General features: G+C 39.7%; 1 protein-coding gene across 2 annotated transcripts in view; it reads left to right on the forward strand.

Moving 5' to 3' along the window:
- LOC108701012 (ankyrin repeat and fibronectin type-III domain-containing protein 1) overlaps nucleotides 1-19,490 on the forward strand; it is a 412,491-nt gene that overhangs the window by 268,232 nt on the left and 124,769 nt on the right. For both annotated transcript variants that reach the window (XM_018235128.2, XM_041576478.1), the window contains exon 8: nucleotides 10,476-10,589. In XM_018235128.2, the coding sequence (XP_018090617.1) occupies nucleotides 10,476-10,589 (114 nt within the window). The remainder of the gene's footprint in view (nucleotides 1-10,475; nucleotides 10,590-19,490) is intronic.

Raw genomic sequence — 19,490 nt, forward strand, 5'->3', positions numbered from 1 at the left:
CTGTCTTGTACAGTCAGACCCATTTCAATCCAGTTTCTGGTTGCTAGGGTCTCTGTTTCCAGCAACAGATATTTCAAATTCCCAGTTGGATATAATTATCAAATTATATTGCAATTGACACACTATCCCTTTATTTTCTCAAGTTTTCCAGTTTCAGAGATTGCTATAAACTAGTGGACTGTATTACATATAAATAAATAATATATGTAAATAATACAAATAGAAAAGGGCAAGCCTTTGGAAATTTGGAAATGCTTCCATCCCCATGCTTGATTATACAGAAAATAAGATACATTCTTTGCCTCTTTCAGTTGTCCCAAGAACAGAATGACTTTGAGTCAGCCAATTATAGGAAAGAGGAAGCAGCCTGTCAGAGAGCTTACTGTATGCCGCCTTTCTGGGTGGTCTTTGCTGGCTCTAGGCAGATGCTGCCTGTAGTTCACCACAGTAGGCCATGAGACTGGACTGTTGAAGACTGAACAGGCTTCTCTCTTATACTTTGGAGGAGAGGCAAAGTCATTCTCTCTTTTTCTATAACAAGTCCCTTTTTCTCCCTCTCCCCATCTCAATGGTGTATTAGTTGTGCTTCCAGCTGGCACATCATGCTAGAACTTTTCTTTACTCCCCTCTTGAGGGATTATGACGTTTTCCTTGACCTACTACTGACCACTAACCCTGCAATGACTATCTCCAGCCTTTAATAGACAATCCCTCTTTTTCTGGTTTCCAAACAGCACATATTTGTGTTCTACCAATATTCTTTGCATAGGTTATCCAGGTTAGCCCCACTCTCTGTCTGTTACAGCTTTCAGGCAAAATGACACTAATCAATGTTGATTTTAATAGGTAAAATACGCACAACTTTTCTGTTGGATTATTCACACAATTTCCCTTTATTTATTTTTTTCATTTTTAACCTTACTGATATTTATATCTAGAGCTGAACAATTTTTTTTATGTACAGTACTATGAATTACATATGTGTTTAAAGGAAAACGAACATTTAACTATTAAGAAATAGGGTAGAAATCCTAAATATTATGTTTGAGTTCTCAACCAGTCCAAGGTGACTACGGCAGTTCAGCAGCGAAGATAAACATGCTCTGGGCTGCTGTCAATTATATGAGCTTAGGGTCTGACTCACAATAGACTGTATATATAGACAGGGTCAGACTGGAAGGCCCACTGGGGCTTCGGTCTCAGGGCTGCTGAGCACGGTTGCCCCAGGACCTTCTTTAAGCCATTTGTGGCAAGAAGAGGAACCACGGGGTGCAGACCGGGCTTTTTCTCTGTGTCCTGCCGGCCCAGTCCAACCCTGTATATAGAATATAAAAGTGACAAAACAAGGCTTCTTAGTAATTAATTCAGATTCTCATTAAATGAGCACCATTAGCATCTATATAGCCCTGTGGCACCAGCTTCTATGATAGACAAACCATTTTCTGTTTGGTGATTTGAAACAACCCTTAAACTTAGCTTTCCGGGGGCGTGACCGGATGTTCACCTAGACGGACGTTAGGTTGAGGAGCTCCCGTCCCTAAGCCTAAACCTCGCGACTGCCATAGCGATTCTACTCAGCTGGATTAAAGCTTCCTTACGGGGAGAAAATGGGCAAAGACGCCAAAAAGAAGGCGCAACCGAGCGCTACCACCCCGCCTCAATCCACGAAAACTGTACCGGTGTCCAGATATTTTGATAGGACGGATCGGTCGGAACGGAACAGGCTTTCTACGGGGGGTAAGATGGCGCCGACGCTAGATGAGGCGGCAAACTTAGATGTAACTGATAACGCTGAGGCCGAAACTAATCACGCGCTGCAAGAGATGATAGCGTGGCTACCCACAAAAGTGGATTTACAAGAAATGGCGGAAGGGATCCAGCGAACCCAAAGAGAAAACCTAGAGGAGATTAAGGGTGCCTTAACGAACATCGGAACTCACCTGGAGGACCTGGATGAACAAGTTTCAACAAACAGCCCAGCGATTAAGGAGGGAATACAGCGTATTAACAAGCATCATAAAGATCTTTTTTACATCAGACGCCAGCTGGAAGACCTCGACAACCGTGGAAGGCGAAACAATGTACGCGTAAGAGGCTTAACAGAAACAGTTGGCCACGGGGAGCTGGAGAACACGTTAAGAAGCGTTTTCAGCATGCTCTTACAAGGCTCCAAGGAGGTGGCAATCGAGTTTGATCGAGTCCATAGAACAACAGGTAAAAGCACCAGCCGAGAAGGACCACGAGATGTCATATGCCGGTTTACCAGCTATAAGGTAAAAGACTTAATTATCTCTAAAGCTCGGGACTCAGATTCATGTATGTTTCAGGACAGTAAGTTAGAGATATACCAAGATTTGTCCTGGATGACTTTACAACAGCGTAGATTGGTGCGCCCTCTAACTGCTGTCCTAAGGGAGAAGGGCATCAAATACAAATGGAACTATCCATTTTCACTTGGGGTAACATATAAAGATGACATACACTTTGAATGAACCTGACGACATGGAAAACTTTTGCTGCAGTCTAAGTCTGCCATTGATTGATTTGAAGGAATGGAAGCAGTTGATGTATGGAGGGGAGGATCTGGCAGACATAAAGGTTGGCACATGGTTAAAAGTCCAAAGGAAGTGTGCCAATAACCCCAAAGAAGATTAAAGGAGGGATGAGAAAGAAGAAAGGAATAAAGGGATTAGCTACTTATAACTTCCTTTGGATATTTCATAAAATCAATACCTGCAGGGTCCAATAACTAAATATAATGTGGGTTGTTTTTTTTTTTTGTTTTTTTTAGGAAAGGTATTGCTATGCCTAAAGGTACACAATTAGAGTCCTCTCATAAGAAAATCGCTGGGAGGGGCTTATCAGTTGGAGCCAGTTTTATTGGTCACTAGGTGATTTATGGGTCAAAGCCCCTCCAATAGAATAGAAAACACGGTATAAATATATGTTATATACATGTTATAAATATATGACTTGATGTGTTGTACGGAACCCTTTTTTTTTTTTTTTGGAGGGGGGGCCGGGTAAATATGATACGAATATATGACTTGATGTGTTGTATAAGAATATATATATATATATATGTAAAATTAATTTTTTTTACTCTCTTTTTTTTTTTTTTCTTCTTCTTTGGGGGATGGGTAAATATGTTATGAATATGCAAGCATGTCATGAATATGTGACTTGAGGTGGTACATGAAAATATTCTGGGTCAAGGTGCAAAGAGCACTTAATAACATAAATGCCTCAGTGGAAGATAAAGAGGACCTAAGCTAAAGGGCTATGAACAGAGGATCCAGGTATATGGCTTAGTAGCCTAGTCTATCAAGACAGGCCACAAAGCCTATCTGGGGTTAATCCAAAAGTAGGGTACAATAGCGAAACTAGACCCAGAGGCGGCAAGAGATAGTAATTCCTCCCCTCCCCCCCTCCTTTTTTTTTTTTTTCTTTTTTGTCTCTTTTCCCTCACGTCTCCGAGGAGACAAGAACTTGTAATATAGAGATTTGGAAATTTTGAACACTAGCAGGCACACCGAGGAATGGGTTTCCTTCCACACATCACCTTTATATGAATATAAGATTAAATAGGTTGACTGTAAGGGGTTTCCCTCTTTCAAAACACTATACACTAATTTTTCTTTGCTTATCTTTTTGTATCATTCTCTTTTTATTCTTTTGGTTTATCTGATTTTTAGTACTTATTCACTTATCATACATTTTTCCCTCTCCTATCACAGAAATATGGACACATAGGTTCACAATAAGAGTGTTCTACTCACAGAGAACTCCACACCACATAATAAGTCACAACAATTATTTTAATAATTTCTTTTCTTTTCTTTTCTTTTTTTTTTTAAAGCAATTATTAGTATTAGTAAGAATCACAAACTATACAGGTTACACAGGAACACGTGTGAGTGAGATTCATATCACTTTCAGAACACTTTTTTTTTTTTTTTTTTTTTTTAACTATTATTTATTTACCTATTAATTTTTTTCTTTTTTTTGGATAAATAAACTAAAATAACATGAAATAAATATTCATCTAAGCATAACCAAGCTTGTAGGGAAAGACTTATTAACTCCACCTCCCCCCCCCCCTTTTTTTTTTTTTTTTTTTTTTTTTTTTTTTCCTCTTCTTTCCCTAGGAATAGGGCCCACAATGTAAAAGATGAAGAGTTAGACGGGGTATCTAAAAATAATTAGTAGGAAATAAAGAGCAAACATAAAAGCTATAATGGCAGGCAAAGATCAACATAGATTATAACCGGGACGGGAGACAAACCCAGTTAAAGGAGGAAAGGGAAAAGGAGAAAAGAGAGAAGACAAAGAAGGAGTCAAGCCTAACACACCCCACAGTAGGGAGCGGCAAAAATAATTGCTGCAATACAATAATTGGTAAAATAATTTTTCTTATATGGCACCCCAGATTAGCCGGGGAACCACTAGGTACTGCCAATGGTTTCTTTCTTATTTATTTATTTATTTATTTTCTTTTTCTTCCTCTGTCCTCTCTCTTATTCTTTCTTTGTTATCAGACATGTAGTCATCCCACAATGTGCTATGATATGGAGAGCTGAGCCCATAGAGCATGCAAAGATGAGCAATCCCCATAAAGATAAGACACAATGGTAATAAAAATCTGTTCATATAATGTAAAAGGCTTAAATAGCCCACAAAAGCGTTCACAAATTTTGTACGAACTTCAATCAAAGCAGGTCGATATCGCTTTAATACAAGAAACTCATTTCAAAACGATGCATAGACCTGTGATTAAGAGCAAATTTTACACATCATGGATATTTAGTGACAACCCTATAGGGAAAGCAAAAGGAGTAGCAATAGCGATCCACAGAAAATTGACACATATAGGATAATAGATAGTAAGATGGACCCACAAGGTAGATAAATACTAGCCAAAATAGATATTCAGGGTCAAGTATGGACATTGGTGAATATATACAGTCCCAATATAAAGCAACCTTCATTTATAAAGATAGTATTAGATAAATTGACGCAATGGGCAGAAGGTCCAATATTATTTGGCGGAGATTTTAACCTAGCTCTGGATCCAAAGATGGATACTACTACCGGTAAAACAGCAATTCCCTATCGGGTCCAGAAAGGGTTAAAGAAACAACTACAACAGGGAAACCTAATAGATATTTGGAGGATACAGCACCCAGCGGACAGAGACTATACATTCTACTCCCAAGTACATAACATGTATAGTAGAATAGATTATTTGCTGGTTTCACATTACTCACTTGAACAAGTCACTGAAACTGAAATAGGGAACATAACCATCTCAGATCATGCGCCAATATATATAATGCTTGATGTAAATAAGAAAAAAAAATACCAATATATATAATGCTTGATGTAAATAAGAAAAAAAAATACAACAGGTCTTGGAAGTTGAACGAGTCCTTACTGATAGATGCACTTTGTTACAAAGAATTAACAGAAGGTATAAAAGACTATAAGCTTATTCATGAAGAGGATGATTCATCTTCACTAGTTAAATGGGAAGCACTGAAATGCGTGTTAAGAGGAATCCTAATTAAGCACGGAGCCAGACTTAAAAAACAAAGAGCTAATAACATAGCAAAAATCTTACAAGATATACAGGACATAGAACAAGCACATAAAACTTTGTTAAATACCGTTGACTATGGAAAGCTTACAGGTCTGAGACAACAGCTAAAAGAAGAATTATATAAAAAACACCAATACTACATATCGAGATGTAGAAAGCAATTCTACGAATTTGGAAACAAGAGCGGAAAGCTATTAGCACGTGCCTTAAAAGCGAAACAGGCAAGAACACATATAGCTACAATAAAAAATTCTTTAGGAGAGCTATGTTACACAACAACAGACATAGGAGAAACTTTCCATAAGTATTATACAGTTCTATATAACCTGAAGGGAAAAGCTGTAGAACAAGATGATTCAACGCTACATACGTTTATAAGAGAGACAGGACTTCCCCAACTAACTCAAGAGGAAATAAGCAGATTGGAAATGCCGATTACAGCAGAAGAGCTGAATCAGGCAATTAAAGTTGCACCAGTGGGGAAAAGTCCAGGACCAGATGGCTATACAACTTTATTCTATAAAACTCTGCTGGACCTGAGATCTATTATGTTGCAGGCTTTTAATGGAATAGATATGTCTATAAGCCCTTCCAGTGCACTTTTAGAAACCCATATTGTAATGCTTTTAAAACCAGGCAAAGACCCAGCACTTTGTACAAGCTATCGACCTATATCTTTGCTTAACGAAGACATAAAAATATACGCAAAAATCTTGGCTCTCAGACTTAAAGAAATACTACCCAAAATTATACACAAGGACCAAGTAGGCTTTATACACAAAAGAGAGGGAAGAGATAATGTGCTTAAGACCTTTACTTTAATAGAACAAATGAGCTTAAGAAGAGAAGAAACCATGATCTTGTCTACAGATGCCGAAAAGGCTTTTGACAGAGTGGCGTGGTCCTTCCTAGAGGCAACTTTGAAACAAATGGGCATGGGAAAACTGGCCTTGGCAAGAATAATGTTCCTATATACAAATCCATCAGCAAGACTTAAAATAAACGGAGTTCTTACAAAGCCATTTCAAATCAGAAATGGGACTAGGCAAGGATGTCCTCTATCGCCATTGTTATATGTGTTGACCATGGAACACTTATCAAATGCGATAAGAGGGAACCCCAATATCAAGGGATTCTCTCTGTCAGGGGTTAACTACAAGACGGCAAGCTATGCAGACGACCTCCTGCTATACATTACCCAACCATTATTTTCACTTCCAGAAATAATGAAAGAGCTAAGAAGATTTGGAAAATATAGTAACTTTAAAGTCAACATAACCAAATCGGAAGCAATGTCTATAACTCTCCAAACAAAAACACTTGCAGAGCTAAAGAAGAATTTCCCATTTATTTGGTCTGACACATATATTAAATATCTAGGAGTCAAGGTACCCAAGATGGTGACAGATGCCCATGCCCTTAACCACAATAAAATGATGGAACAGATAAGAAAAGATCTGGAAGATTGGGGAAAAATACAGCTTTCTTGGTTTGGCAAGGTAAATGTAATCAAGATGAACATACTTCCTAGATTACTGTATGTAATGCAAGTATTGCCATGTCAGATTCCAAACATATTCTATGTCGAAACACAGAGATTATTTACAAAATTCCTAGGGGGAAAAAAGTTGAGCAGAGTATCGAGAAATATCTTGATAAGACCAAAAGAGAAGGGGGGACTAGGCCTTCCAGACCTTAGAACCTATTCTCAAGCTATCACAATGACTAGGATACTGGATTGGCAGCATCACAAAGACAATAAAGATTGGGTCCAGATTGAACAATCCCTAGCCAAAACGACTCTGGCATCGCTCCCCTGGATATCGAAACTAAACCGTCAACCATATGATAAATATCTGTTAATAACAAGATATACCTTAAGACACTGGGATCAAATAAAAAGACAATATGATGAGATCATAAATTATGAAGGTCCAGCTCTGCCGATAACTGGGAACCCCCAGTTCAATCCAGGTATAACAACTGGAGGATTTTTAAACTCGACGGAGGGGAAGTGTTTAAGAGCTTGTGAGGTGATGAATGAAGAAGGATTGATATCCCTGAACAAATTAATTACACCACTAGAACAGAAACCAATGCATAATTTTCAATACACCCAATTGATGCATTGGTATAAGAGATCGTTAAAAAATGAGATCAAGAAAAAGAGTGCTACTCCTTTTGAGAAATTGATACAAATAAAGGCACCTCCAACACACACTGTATCACTAGGAGTTGGAATCATAAACCAGATAAAGTTCAAAAATCGCCCAACCTATGCCATAAACTGGGAGAAAGAGATAGGAAGAGCTTTCACAGACAACGAGTGGCAAAAGGCCTATGTACTTACTCATAAGATGAGCATGGCAGTGAAGATGCAAGAAACTAACTTCAAAATTCTTACGAGGTGGTACCTATATCCAACAAAATTAAAAAAAATATATCCAGCAACTACAGATCAATGTTGGAGATGCACCACGGAACCTGGAACATTTCTACACATCTGGTGGACGTGCCCAAAAATAAGAAAGTACTGGGAGCAGATTAACAAACATTTGACACAAGTAACAGGGGGATATCTACCTGAGGCACCTGAGGTGTGGTTACTGTCCATGTTGCCAGGCTCTATAAAGAAGATAAAAAATAGTTTCATAAAATTTGCCTTACAAGCAGCAAGAGCAGTGATACCGAGGAAATGGAAATCGATCCACCCCCCACCTTAGTAGAGGAGTGGATACGAGAAATTGTATCCATAAGGAAAATGGAGGAAATGATCTCTTATGACAATAGTACACAGGAAAAATATATTGCTACATGGTCGGCATGGACAAGGTATAAAGATACATCAGAATATAAAAATCTCATGGTAGCGGATGGCTAGAACTGTTATACAGGAGAACTAAAGTTAAACGCAATTAAAAATATATTGAAACTAGAAGAAGTTTGAAATCAAAAAGGGGTGGGATGACTACATGTCTTGAGGGGTTTTCTTTCTCTTTTTTTTTTCTCTCTCTCTTTCTCTCTCTTTCTCTTTCCCCTGTTTCTTTTACTTGTATTTTGGAATTATATTCTAATGTAAAAATAATGATGTGGAAACTGAGATGTTTTGGAATATGTATATGATACAGACGATTGCGCTATTTTTACATGTACATGTAACTTCCTTTTACAATGGAAAAATTTGGAAATAAAGATAAAGTATATAAAAAAAAAAACTTAGCTTTCCAATAGCTGTCCAAAGCACACTGAGCATGTGCGGTGTCACTGACTGGCAAAATCTAAGATGGTAAGCTCCTGTGCACAACTTCAAAGGCCTGGATCATTATTGTTATAAAGATGCTGTAACCTAATGCTGGTGCAATAAGTTCAGTATAAAAAATTACAGCATTTCTACCCATATTTAGTGTTTTTTTTTGTTCTCCTTAAAAACTAGATTGTGGCTAACTCCCCATAGATGTTTAAAAGTAGAAATGATCGTATGTATCACAAATACAGATTTTCAGAGTTGCAAAACCAGATGGTATAGGAATCCAGTCTAAATTTGTTAAATCGAGACTATATGTTTTCTTGAATTAATTTTAATTCACGTTTTCCAAACTATTTTTGTGAGATTTATCAATCAAAACTAAAAAAATACACCACTCATTGAATTCTATAGAAGCTTGTCAAGTTTTAGTTGGTGAATTTAGAATGTTAACAGTTATTTTACATCACATCTAATTTGTAAGAGAAAAAATTAATGCAACTTTGTCATGCTTTCCAATTTATTTTTTATTTGAAATATACTAGTGATTGAAACAAAAATTTCAATCCCGAAAAAAACTTGCTTGATTTTTTTTTCTGCAAACCAGTTTAAAAAAAAAGTCTGCATCTAACAAATTATTATACTCTAGACCAGTGGCTTGACATCAATTGTTGCTTGCCACCTATTCTGATGCTGCTCCTAGTGGCTTCAAAGTAGAATGTTTTCATTTATAACTTGGAGGTAAGTTTTGGAAGCATAAAGATACTAGTGTACTGTCAAGAAGAGGCACCTGAATGTGACAGTCCAAATGGTGCTTACAAGCAGCCAATCATTGCTCCTGTTTGGCAGGCCATGGGAACCCTTTTTCATGTAAAAATGTCTCACTACCACTTTCTACTTTTGAACATGGCTCACAGGTAAATAAGATTGGCGACCTCAGCTGTCTGACCGATCAGAGGTTCAAGTCTATTATGTGTAATTTCCTCTTTGCAGTCTAATATTTGCTCCACACCCCTATTAGCTTAGAACAATGTTAAAGATCTATAAGTAAATAAATATACATTGCCATTGTTTCTTTTACATTGATAATTTACAAACAAATGTAATTCCTGACATAACAGACATTAGGAGTACCTGCAAATTAGTCACATTGCAACTAGGAAATTGACTTCTACATTCAAGTTAAAACAATGACCTAAAACACTTAATTGTTAATACACTCTTCCACATTTAATTTGATTAAAGCATGACAGCTAGAAACAACTTGTGTGAATATGTTCAGTAATAAACAACATTCTTTTCGAAATTTCCCTGCCCAAATGCTCTGCAATGTCAATTGTATGATTTCCATCTTTAATCCTCATTGAAAACAATGGGCAGTGACCTACATAAACTGGAATGTTGAACTTTTTTTTGTATATAAAATAACAGTCGAATGAGTTTTTGCATTCTTACCTTTATTTCTGTATTTGAAGAGTATTAAGTGCCAATCGATCCCATCGAGTCCAATTTACTTAGTACTGATAGCAGGAATGAAAGGTGATACGTAAATGTTCTTACCCGCTCTTTCTGTTGTTTAGTTAGGATTTACTTAGATCACTTCTGAAGTCTCCTCATGTTTTATTTCCCCAGGAGCCCCTGAGGCGCCGACCAATGTCTGTCTTATGATAACGAGCAGCACATCACTCACTGTCACCTTCCAGGAGCCCCTAAGGGTCAATTCAGCTGTGGTGACCAAATATAAAGGTAAGCATGTGGCATTAAATGTTTGTTGAAGGAAATCTGAGCAGTTCTTTTCCCTCATCATGGATCCCAGTGTGGCTCTAATCAACTTTTACAGATCTTACTTGACTACCAAGAAATTAGCACAAAAAAAAAGTATTCTACTGATTTTAATTGATTGACCAATTTTTTTTTTAAAGCTTTATTTTATTGAACAGTTTTTTACAACAACAATTTTAAACAACAGAAAGAAAGCTTAGAGAAAGAAAAAGAGGTAGAGGTCTCAAGGGCCATAAAAGTAGGGGTTGAGGAATACATTTGTCAACACATATGAGCTTACTGATGCTGCATCATTGACTAAGCACCATCAGCCAGGCCACTGGTGATGTACATTAGCTTCTGCTTCTGAAAGAGTCATTAATATTTTTTTCGCAAATGTTAATTGAAGGGACAGTGGCCTTGGCATAATAGAGCAGTTTTAAATAGCAGAGTCTCATGTATGAACCCAGCTTGAAATCTTGCACAATACCAAGTAGGAAGAGAAGTGGAGTATGTCTGGCAGGCAAGTTAAGTTCATCTACCATGTATTGTATCACTTCAACCCAAACCTGTTAGATTTCTGGACATTTCCAATTCACATGAAGTAAGGTCCCTATTGAGTCTCTGCTCTTGTGACAAAGATTTGAAACTGTGGGGCATTGTTTGGCCAGTCGGTAGGGAGTAAAATACACTCTATTGAGGAACTCATCCTCCAGCTTAGGGGTATCCCTAATCCATTTTTGTTTAATGGTACTCAATGGGTCGACGATGGCTCAAGGCCTGTCTTAAGTAAAATTGTATAGCACATTTATAGTGGTTGTACAGACCTGCCTGAAGAAGGTATTTTCTAGGGTTGTTTCTTTGAGTTGTACAGGACTAATGGGGAATTGCATTTGGAATACATGTTTGAGCTGGACATAACAAACTACCATATTCCATGGAAGGTCAAATTCTTATTTTAAAGTTGGAAATTGTTTGACATGACCATTCTCTATAATGTCTCACAAAGTTTTAACTCCCTGAAAAGCCCAGCAGCTAACCTTGGGGATGAGTTGAAGTTGGGGTAGGTGTGTGTTCCCCCACAGGGGAGTCCAGACAGACCATAGTGAGGGAGTGCCCAGTGCTAGTGCTAAGGCTTTCTGTAAGGCACAAATTACTGTAGCTATAGGTGTAGTAGTAATGTGGTACTGGGATGGGCCTCTCTATAGTGATCTGGTCAGAGCTTTAAAGGAGCCACCCACTGCTGCCTCAAGAATAACGGCTCGGTTATTGGAGTATTTTATCCACATAATAAGTCCTACCTGCTGCTGGGCATCCATCATTTTAATGGCCGTATCAATTGTAGGTGATTCAGCCAACTCTTACTTTACCAACTCAGAGTGTGCTTGTGTCACCTCAGAGTCTGTCTGCTGTCTGAGTTGATCAGTGCAATATAAGTTCCCCTTACATAGGCCTTGTCTGCATATATACAGACACTGAGCCTTTATTAGCCTCCCAGTATTGTTGCATTATGGGAGGAATTTCTTCCACTATTTTTGGATGTTATATCCATTTGGGGGGGGACGCCCCAATAGTTTGTGGTGATTGGGGTTGCCTCCAGTATAGAGGGGCATGGTCTGTATAGTATTTGTACATCCCCAAGAGTCTGCAGTATTTTAAAAGTTACTAGATATATGCAGGAGAGGGCCGTCGTGGCTGTTGAGTAGCAAGTAAACTGTTGCAGCCCACTTAGCAAAGGAGAGGGAGTCATGTGGGTTGGGTTTTATCTGTGGCAGGATTCAGAACCATGTTAAAGTCCCATGCTCATTTTGTGGGCACATGACCATAGTTAGCTACTTTTTGGACAATCTCATTCAGCAATTGCATGTTTGCTGGGGGTGGGACATAGACAATTATAAGATATGATGTCCCCAAAATTTGTGCTTGGAGTATCCAGTATTTGCCTACTCAGAAGTGAGACCTTAAAAATGAAAAATGAGGGCTTTCCTTACAAGTATGGCTACTCCTCTCAAGTATGTGGAGTATTCGGCAGTGTATACAGCAGACACCCAGTGGCGGTTTAGGGAGCGAGTACGCTGCCTAAGTGAGTTTCTTGCAGCAGCATGAGGTCAGCAACAAACTTTTTTAATGTGTCTAATATAGCAGACCTTTTGACTTTGTCATTCAACCCCCGTACATTCCACATTATAACCTTAAATTTCCCAAATGATAGTGTAGTATGGTAAAGAGTTGTCCGTATGGGCCAGCATGAGACTATAGCCAAACCCAGGGCAGCTGGGTCAGACAATGATGGTGTGGCGGCCCCAGGGGCATTTAAAATCCCGAGATCCACATTATGGCAATGGAGGATACATTTGGCCCCTGAGACAAAGTAGGAAAAGAGAAAGTGAAATGCAAAGAAAAACCCCCAACATATAGTACCCCTCTCCCGGTATCCCCCCCCAACATGGAGATACATTTTCCCAGAATGTAGTTTTAAACTAGAGAGAGGTCTGAGTTAAGTTGCAATCAATCTAAAGTCAGAGTTCTGAACTAACAGAAAAGATGAATAACATCTCTGCAGATATTCAGCTGTGTGCTGACCTGGAGGGTCAGCTCATTCCAGCTTGCCAGCTACTGTATGTATGCTGGTGAGCTACAGCCATCATGTATCCTCAAGGGAGTAGGGTTAGGATGCCGGATGGTTATCATGAGAAGAGAAAAGTCAATGTCTAGCTTCCTATAGAGTGCCCAGCATCCCCAAAGAGGCCTATGTGACACTAGGTGGTTTAGGTTAATAAGGCGGCTAGACAATGTTGATGTGGTAGCCTGCACACTGAGTTGGTGCAACTTTGTTCCACAACCCATTGCCCCCGAAAAAATGCCCCGGAAAAGTGCCAGAGAAAGATATGTGTGCGCCTCTGTCTACGAGCCTTCCAGGCAAAGCTTTTGAGAAAGTGGCTTAGTCCACGAAACGCGTCAAGCATGCCTTTGGGATACATGTTCTGCTTATCTTTTTAATGAAGATTCAATAAAATATGGATTTTAACAACTGCTGGTGCTCCGTGTTCAATATATCCACTTCCAGGCTTATGGCCTTGTTACTTTACATGTAGCCGTAAATCCAAAAGTTTTTAAGGCTGCTAAATCAGAGGAAAGAAATTCAAGTACTTTGTGACAGAGAATACCCTTCACCTTGCTTACATTGAAGTGGGGTCAGTTGTTATTGACAGGTGCTGTGCATTAGAGAAGGTCTATGATCCAACCAGTCAGCAACGGTGTTGGACTTTCTGATGAATAGAGATTTATTTCCATCCAGGACTTTGAGCTTAGCTAAGAACATCATGGAGTATTCAATGCCCTGGTCCTTCAATCTACGCTTTGATATGAGCCTTGATATGACACCTTGATATGAGCTCCTTTTCCTCTGAGTTATAAAGGAATAGTTTGGGTATGCTCCTTCATGCAATATATCACCCGTTTTCCTTTCTGCTCTGATGGCTGCATACCTGTCACAGTAGTTCAAGAGTTTAATGAGAGAGGCCATACGGGGGCCTCCGGTGAAAGGGGCCTCATAGGGACTTTTTTTTACCACAAATTGTGCAGAAAAGTGCTCAGGCACTAAGGTCTCAGTTTTAGGTGAAGAGATTGGGATGGGAGCCTTCTGCTCATTCAGGAAGTCCCACTATTCTGATGTTGGATCACCTCTGCCTATTCTCCAAGTTATCAATTTGGTCATTGGCTGTTTGCAATAGCTGCTTAATTTGAGATAGGTCCCCAGGGACCTGTGCTGTGCAGTCCTCCAGCCCTTCTATGCATTCCTCTAGTCACCCTGTGCACTCCCTCATGTTTTGCATGTCTTGTTTAATGAGTGAGAGGTCCACTTTAAGTTCCTCCAGTTTGAATGTGAACGTTGCATCTAGCGTGATCTGACACTGCGTTATAGCCACCATTAAATCCACAGGAGAGGGGTCTGCAGGAGTTGATGTTAGAGAGGTTCGGGTGGTAGAGGAGGTGAGGGAGAGGAGCCAGTCTGCACTATTCTGGTGGGTGACTTGTGAGTACTGCTCAAGCCTCGCAGTTGCATCCAATCTGGTTTTGTGTAAATTCTTCCCCATCTATGATGGCTGCGGAGCAAGGAGATTGATCAGTGTGGGGCTGTATGCTAAGTGGTGGCAGTGGTTCGGAGCTCTCTAGAAGTGTGTGCTGCTAGGTCGCCATCAGGTCATGCCCCCACCAAAATTCTTTATAGGTAAATTGTCACTGAAACACAGCCTTCTACTATAAGAATACAGTTTTCTTTTGATGGACCTCTTGCTTGAAGAAAAGGGGGAACTGCTAAGCTGAGCTGAGATCTGATGGAAATAAGAAAGAGGGAGGTTTAACAGATACATAAATATTGTAAATATTTGTAACATGCTGCTTTTATTAGACTGTGCAACATGGCAGAAGTTTTATTTATTATTTATTTTGCATTATTTTGCTACACTGGCATCACTAGCCTTAGGATCATCAAGACAACCAAGTTCAGGGTTTTCCAAAGCACATGGCTCAGCAATATCAGGATTAGGTTACACAGATGACAGTTTTATTTTTCTGGGGCCCTATACTCTGAAACTCATACATACTCTACAGGTATGGGACCTGTTATCCAGAATGCTCTGGCCCTGGGGTTTTCTGCATAATGGACCTTTTAATAAACTGGATCTCTATACCTTAAGTCTACTAAAAAAAAGATTTGACCATTAAATAAACCCAGTATGATTGTTTTTGCCTCCAAAATGGTTTTCATTATTTGTTAGCTGGGATCAAGTACAAGGTACTGTTTTAATATTACAGAGAAAAAGGAAACACTATTTAAAAATGGGTTATTTGATTGATCTTTCTGGATAATGTGTTTCCAGAAATCCCTGAAGATCCCAAAGATACTGGGATTAAAATGTTTAAATTACCTTAAAGGAGAACTAAAGATTAACTAAAGTAAGGCTAGAAATGTTGCACATTATTTTGGGCTTCTGTACCACACTCACAATATACAGTACACATAGAATATAAATGTCATAACGTAAAGCTTATTAGTAATTATTACATTGCAGCACAGAAACCAGTGCAACTACCTTCAGAATTTAATAATCGTAGCATCAGCTTATATTACAGGACAATTTTTTTGTAACAATCACTAAGCTTAGCTTCTCAACAACTGCTCAGAGCACACTGAGCATGTAAGTGTTGCAGACACTTTTCAAGATGGTGACCCCCAAGTTTGAAGTCCTGGATCATTGCTGCTATTGAAAAGCTGAAACTTTAGGCTGGTGCAATAAGTTCAGTATATAAAATATGGCAATTTTAGCCATATTCTTTTTTAGGGTTTGGTTCTCATTTAAAATTGGTTTATTAAAAAGAATAAAAAGCTTGCCAGATTAAAAAAAAGAGAAATTCCAATAGACATAATAATTCTGAGATAAAGATCTCTACTGTTTTCTTACATTTATATAACCCTAATTTGATTACTGTCTTTTCAAATAGCAATTAACCCCTGGCAATCCAGGGCCCTGAATCCCTTTTGCGTATGAAAAGTACTGGGAACTGGGATTTGCAGTGCATCCACCTGGGGAACACTAAGGAGCACACCTCAGGGGGTTTTCACTAGGAAAAATAAAACACACAGTTGCAGTAAAACAAATATAAACTTTATGTAAAACTGTGGGCAATAACTATAAAAGCAAATCACATAATATAACTTTACTGTGGGGAACCTGTGTGGACTGTCAATCCCTGGCAGGACACATGGGAATGGAGTCCAACAGATGTGGTCGGAGACTAATACAGTAAAATATTTCAAAAGCACATGGGACATATATACAGCAATTTGAAGGACTTAAACCAAAACACAGCAGATCTGTCTACTGTTATTCTTTTCTGCTTTCAGTTTCAGTCCCACGCTCCACTCTGGGTGGATAAATGCAGAATCACTCCTGTGAGTTCAATGTCCCTTCCCCAAGAGCTCTTATGTCCCCAGGTAGTGCTACTTGCCCCAAGGTACCTTTCCCTTTGGAGATAGTAGCCACTCCCACGTGTCAGGTACATGAGCAAGACCTGTCCTCACCCTGGGGAAACACACAGTGGCCAAAGTATCCACAGGCAGGAGATAGAAACTGGCTCTCCCTGATGCTCAAATACTCAAAGCAGAGCAAAACACATCCATTCCTTTTCCTTCTCCCAGGAAACTCCTTTCAAGCAGTGTCACAGTCCACAGATCTGGATCTCTCTGGCTGCTGCAGCAGGGATCCCTTTATAAGCTCTGTCTGTAACCCTGTATATTTGGCTTCAAAGTCAGACACCCCCCTCTCCCAAGGATGTACTGGGGCACCCAGCAAATTGGATGGCTCTCCAGCCTGTAACCGGGCCGGATGATGTCAAAGACAGAAAAATAGGGGAAGGATTTGACTGATCCCCTACATGAACATACATGCATGAACACCACGAACAACCAATACTAGATCTGCTCATTTGCCTTTTCCATGATACTGATGGTTTGTAAACATGATACAAAATTAGTCACCTTTTGTAAAAACTGGGTAATGTGTGTGTGTGTGTGTGTGTGTGTGTGTGTATATATAGTTTTGTGAAAGTTACAAAATACTTTTTTTTTTTTCTAACTAAATAGGATTTCACTTTTAATTTAATTTTTAGGACTATGTAGCTAAGCTAATATGCTGTTATTCTGCAGCTCTCCATTTTGGAATATAAACTATTTACAAGTCCTTCTTACTGTAGGGACCGGCAAGTGGTATAAAGGTAGATTGAAAGTCGGACAGAGGAGGGTGTGAATTAAATGAGAAGTGCATTTAACCCCTTTGTCTTACCCTTTACAGGTCCTGAATCCCCTTTGCAAAGTAAAAGTGTACTGGGAATTACTTCTCATGGCAGTGCCTCCACCTAATGGGATCCGGGAATACACGGGCGGGTGGCTTTATTAGGAAACAATAAGCAAACAGACCAAGTGCTGTATAACAAATATACATTTTATGTAAAATCAGAAAAAGAATAAAGTAAATATGCATTCACATATGAATGACCACTGCCCTGGGGATATTTGCAGTCCTTTCCTGGGATCTCCTTGCCAGGCAAAGTCCCACACTCCACTTCTGGTGGACAAAGAGTTTGTCCATTTTCCCCAAAGAGCTCTTAACTTTCCCCAGTTATCGCTACCTGCCCAAATACCTCTCCGGCTGGACAAAGGTATTTGCTCCCACGTGGCAGGCACACGAAAGACACCTGTATCTGTACAGGGACACATGCTGGATACTTTCTTTCTCTACCCTCTCTGGGGCATAACTCACCCGGGGATTCACTCAGATGGGTAGGCTCATCCAGAGCTGGAACAGGCATCCACAGTGATTAAATCCTTCAGCCAAGCAGATGCAGCTTGCTTTGAATCTTCAGGGTACTGCTCCCAACACTATCAGCAGTGCAAGTATGAAAAAACCCCTTTACTTCTCACGGCACAGCTACCAGCACTCTCCATAGTGCGAGCACACAAAAAGTCCATCCAAGCTCTAAAGGTGGCCATAGACTCCAAGATCCGCCCGTTTGGCGACATCGCCAAACGAGCGGATCTTTCCCCGATATGCCACTAAACTGCGTGGCTATATCGGGGGTAATTCGAACGTTCGGCCGTATGGCCGAACGATCGAATTACGATGTGACAAGCGGCTCCGACGGGTCGGTCGGGTAAAAATCCAACCTTCCTGATCGATATCGTGGCCAGATATCGATCGGAAAGACCCGTCGGAAGCCCCCATACACGGGCAGATAAGCTGTCAAATCGGTCCAAACGACCGATATCGGCATCTTTATCTGCCCGTGTATGGCCACCTTAAATCTGCATGGTTGAGCTTACCAGGCTCTGGAGTGCCCCAGGCCCAGCAGAGCTATCGAGCTCCTTTTTAAGCCCCTACATCCGGCAGCACTTCTTGATCACTCTGTCCTCGGTAAAGTAGAAAGCAGCAATGGCTGTGAGCACATGCGACACCTTCTGACACAGCAGACGGCGCAGCAGCGACACCTTCTGACACCCTCTTGTAGCTGCCAGAACACACTGGACGGGGACAAGGGCTCCTTACCCCTCCTTTCAGTCTAGGTTCAACCTGTAGTTGGACAGGCAGGGGAATTACAACCATGTGGTTTCAGCAACATATGGATTAACCCTATGGATCCCTACATGTACATTAGAGGTAAAATAGAAGTGAAAATATATAGAGAATTAAAAGGAAAAAAAAGACAAAAGAACAAATCCGTGTATGCAAAACACACATGTAAAATAATTTACCCAGTCACAATGATCTCAAATGCCTTTGTTGTTAAGTTAATTAGTGAGAAGAATTAAGACATATGGACAGTATCAATGACTTGGACCAAACCAATGTTCACTGTGGCATGCACCATTAACCTGTAATTTCTAGTAAAAGAGAAATGCTTTAGAAGATGGCAAATAGGGTGCAGGTAGAAATAACTCACCTTATCAGGAAATGTTGTGTTGCTTGAAATAAGGAAGAACCATATGTTATTGTAGAAAAAAGGCAAATATACACCATCAAGAAAGTTCATTGGCATGTTTTTGACTAGAAATGGGGATGCAATTTGAAGTTGAAGGAAATACAAGGATGTTACTTCAAAAAATAGATGATAGATACATGGGAATGGAGTCCAACAGATGTGGTCGGAGGCTAATACAGTAAAATATTTCAAATGCACATGGGACAGATATACAGCAATTTGAAGGACTTAAACCAAAACACAGCAGATCTGTCTTCTTTTCTACTTTCAGATTCAGTACTGAGGCAACTGGCTCCAGACAGCTTCGAAGTCTTATAAAGAGGAACCCAACACAGGCTAACTTCAGTT

This window comes from Xenopus laevis, chromosome 9_10L (assembly GCF_017654675.1).
Source record: "Xenopus laevis strain J_2021 chromosome 9_10L, Xenopus_laevis_v10.1, whole genome shotgun sequence".
NCBI classification, from domain to species: Eukaryota; Metazoa; Chordata; class Amphibia; order Anura; family Pipidae; genus Xenopus; species Xenopus laevis.